Source organism: Puntigrus tetrazona, chromosome 1, assembly GCF_018831695.1.
Source record: "Puntigrus tetrazona isolate hp1 chromosome 1, ASM1883169v1, whole genome shotgun sequence".
NCBI classification, from domain to species: Eukaryota; Metazoa; Chordata; class Actinopteri; order Cypriniformes; family Cyprinidae; genus Puntigrus; species Puntigrus tetrazona.
In genome coordinates, this window is record NC_056699.1 from 21,354,229 (window position 1) to 21,357,834 (window position 3,606).

The 3,606-nt window shown below is 34.3% G+C and overlaps 1 protein-coding gene across 1 annotated transcript in view; it reads left to right on the forward strand.

Annotated features, from left to right (window-relative positions):
- LOC122348864 (catenin alpha-2-like) overlaps positions 1-3,606 on the forward strand; it is a 39,979-nt gene that overhangs the window by 32,767 nt on the left and 3,606 nt on the right. The window contains exon 6 of the mRNA XM_043244757.1: positions 710-913. Within this exon, the coding sequence (XP_043100692.1) occupies positions 710-913 (204 nt within the window). The remainder of the gene's footprint in view (positions 1-709; positions 914-3,606) is intronic.

Here is a 3,606-nt window from a genome sequence, read left to right on the forward strand (position 1 = left end):
TGTGTGTGTATGTGTATGTGTGCACTCCCTTCCAAAAGTATTGGGACAGTGAGGTCAATTCCTTTATTTTTGCTGTAGACTGAAACCATTTGTTTTGAAATCAAATTATGAATAACAGACAATTTTCATGACAGCTTTTATTTCTAGGTATTTACAATCAGAGCCATTGCACACACATAGGCCATAGCCATATTAATCATTTGGAATGTCATGAGAAAGAAGAGAAAATATCACAATCTACTGTTAGCAAAAGACTACATGATTAGAGTCTACACCAGATACAAACCACTCATTAGCAAAGCTGGAATTTGCCAAAAATACAGAGATGAGCCTCAAATTGCTGGGTCAAAGTTTTATGGACTGATAGGACAAAGATGAACTTTTACCAAAGTGACAGAAAGGCAAAAGTTTGGAGAAAGAAAGGATCTTACAAGCTCATCGGTGAAACATGCTTGCATGGCTTTTGTGACGAGCTCATTAATCTTCATTGATGATGACAGCAGCAAAACTAATTTAGAGGTCTACAGAAACATTTTGTCTACCAATTTAAAATGCAATGCAAAAGTACAGTGTTGTACTATGTACTAAACTGTTATTTCTAAAAATGCAACTGGTAATATTTCTCATAATGCAAATAATAACAAAGCTGAAGTTATTCCTCCCAAAGCTGTAAAATATTCATAACACTGGCCATTTTTTTCTGTTTCAGAATAAGATCATTCTGGACCCGCTAACATTCAGTGAGGCTCGCTTCAGGCCATCACTCGAGGAACGTCTGGAGAGCATCATCAGTGGTGCCGCCCTCATGGCCGACTCCTCCTGCACACGCGACGACCGCCGTGAACGCATCGTAGCCGAGTGCAACGCCGTGCGCCAGGCCCTACAAGACCTGCTGAGCGAGTACATGAACAATGTAAGTCCTGAACAACATTTTCCACAATGTAAGGCAGCTTGATGACTCAACTCCTGATTCCTTTGTTTCTTTTGTTCAAATTATTTTAAAACATCAAATCAAATTGGATTTAGGTTTAGTTTTGCTTGCCGTTTAAAAGTTGTTTTTATAAAGGTTTAGTGAGAGGATTATTTGAGGAGACTTTTTTTTTTCTCCTTTTATTTTTGCACATCCTGCATTGCTTGTGAATCATTCCTAAGACCGGATGGATAGAAAACATTTATCTTCAACAACCATGGCTACAGTACACAGACCTTTCATGGAGTTGACACATACCATATGAATACACATACTATTTTCCACGGAGTGGTTATTTATTTATAAATGTTGACATGGAACATGAAGAGCTTTCTGCATGGAAAGCTTTAGTGTCATCACATATAGCACACTTAGGCTGTATGAGGTTATATCAGGTTATGTACATTTCAAGTTTTAAGTATGGAAACTTTTAAGAAGAAAACAAAATGGCATTCCTGACATACAACTATTATCTATTTGATGAAAAGTACAGTAAAAGCAGTAATATTCTAAAATATCAAACCAACTGTTTCTTATAAATGTTTTACATTTTATTTTTAGTTTATTACTGTGACTGTATGTGAATGTAATTACTACAGTCTTCAGGATTATTTAATGAATAGAAGGTTCAAAAGAACAGCATTTGAAATACAAATCTTGTGTAGCATTATGTCTTTACTGTCTCTTTTGATCAATTTCATGTGTCCTTCCTGTATTCATTTCTTTAAAAAAAAGGTTTGGGGTCAACCTTTTAAACAGTACTGTTTGCATATATATGAGCAACAATTTCCATATTTATTTTTTGACCTTCAGTCATGGATAGACACTTGCTGTTCATCTTGAGAAAGATCTTAATAGGTCTTAATATTCTTTGATAAATCAATACTCTGACCTTTTGCCATTCACAGACACTTTTATGTGTCCGTTGGTGTTTGATATCTTTCACTCAAACGAAGCATTTCAAAACAGTTAATCCTATAGAACTATCAAGTCGGTGTGTATGCATATTTGTGTGTCTGTTACTTAAAAACAGGTGTCACAAAGCCATTGGCAAGTGTTCTGTAATATTGATCTCTGTGGTATCAATGGGGCTGTCTGGCTCTGAAGCTATGAAGTAATCAATGGCTTCTACCCGGCTATAATCTAATGTATGTTTCTTAGTGCTGGCATGTTCAATCACAATCCAGGAACATAGGGATATTAAATACAAGCTCTCATTCGATTAGCGATGCCCCTTTAGTCAAAACAATACGCCAGTGGAAATGAATATCACATCAGCACTTCAATTACAAGCTTCTGCTCTGGGATGAAATGTGTTTGCGTGGCTAGGATGCTCGTTATATATCTTGGTTTAGTCTCTCAAGATATTCTTTTTTTTCCTTTTTTCTTTTTATTTGGGCTTTTTTTTTGTATCTTTGTATTAGGTGTGTTCGATAAGGACATATTTAAGGACATATACCAATAAAAATAAATCAGTGTAGACTATTTTTGACTTAGCACTGTAGACGTGGGACAGAATCTGCACCTAAAGTGGCATTTAGATGCATTTACACATACTCATTAATGAATGATGGGAATGCATTTAACCTGCAGTTACAAATGCATAAATAATAAATGTGAAATACTGAAATTTGAAATATTTTTGGGAGAAAAAGGCAAACTATACTTTGAATATAAACCTAAAATTGAGTCATTAATTTAACTAGTTCATTCAAACAGCTGATTGATTTAGTAACGAAACACTGTCGTTGTGTAACTCAGAGAGGCACTTGTGTCTATATAAATATAAACTAACCTTTATATTTGTTCTGATGTTTGGAGGAAAGAATGTTCTTTATATGATAAATATATCAGATAATATAAATATAAAAGATTATATTATCTTGAATTTTGAAAGAACTATAAATGCATTTTTTTTAGGCTTTGTGCTCGTGCTGCAATCTAAATTACATCATGTACTGTATGTGTTCTCTCTGTGTGTTAGTTTTTTTGCGATATACTCACTAATATCAAATCCCATATTATTTAAACAATAATTACGATATTATTGTAGAAAATATATAATGCACACCCCTATTTTATATGGGTTTGTTCATATGAACACTTTTATTAGCACAAACATATACCTTTTAATATAGTAGAGCCTCATTTATAAAGTGTTGCGCAGAAACCATGTTAAATTTGATCTTACAATCAATTTTCAGATATGCGTACGGACGATTCATAGAATCCGTGTACGAACAGAAATTGCATGTATGCCTCTCTTTGAGATGTGAAATCTATGAATCGCAAATGATCATCAACTTGCATGCAAATTAATGGCTTCAGCTCTCTCCTTTTTAAACAACATATAAAATATCACCAATCATCATAATTTAAGTTCTTTGCCAATAAGGCTCTACTAGAACAACGATCTGTAAACCTGCAATACTCCGACAATAAAAAAAGTGTGAATGTCTGTTCCTTGTCAAGACGCTAAGCACTTTTCCATGTCAAAGACGTTTTTTATAAATATGAGTGCTGGCATGGATTTAAGTGTATGCACACTCTGTGATCTCGCTTTATAAATGAAGCTACTGATCCACAAAAACCGCACATTTACACCTGCTGTAGAGTGCATTTGTCATATATATATA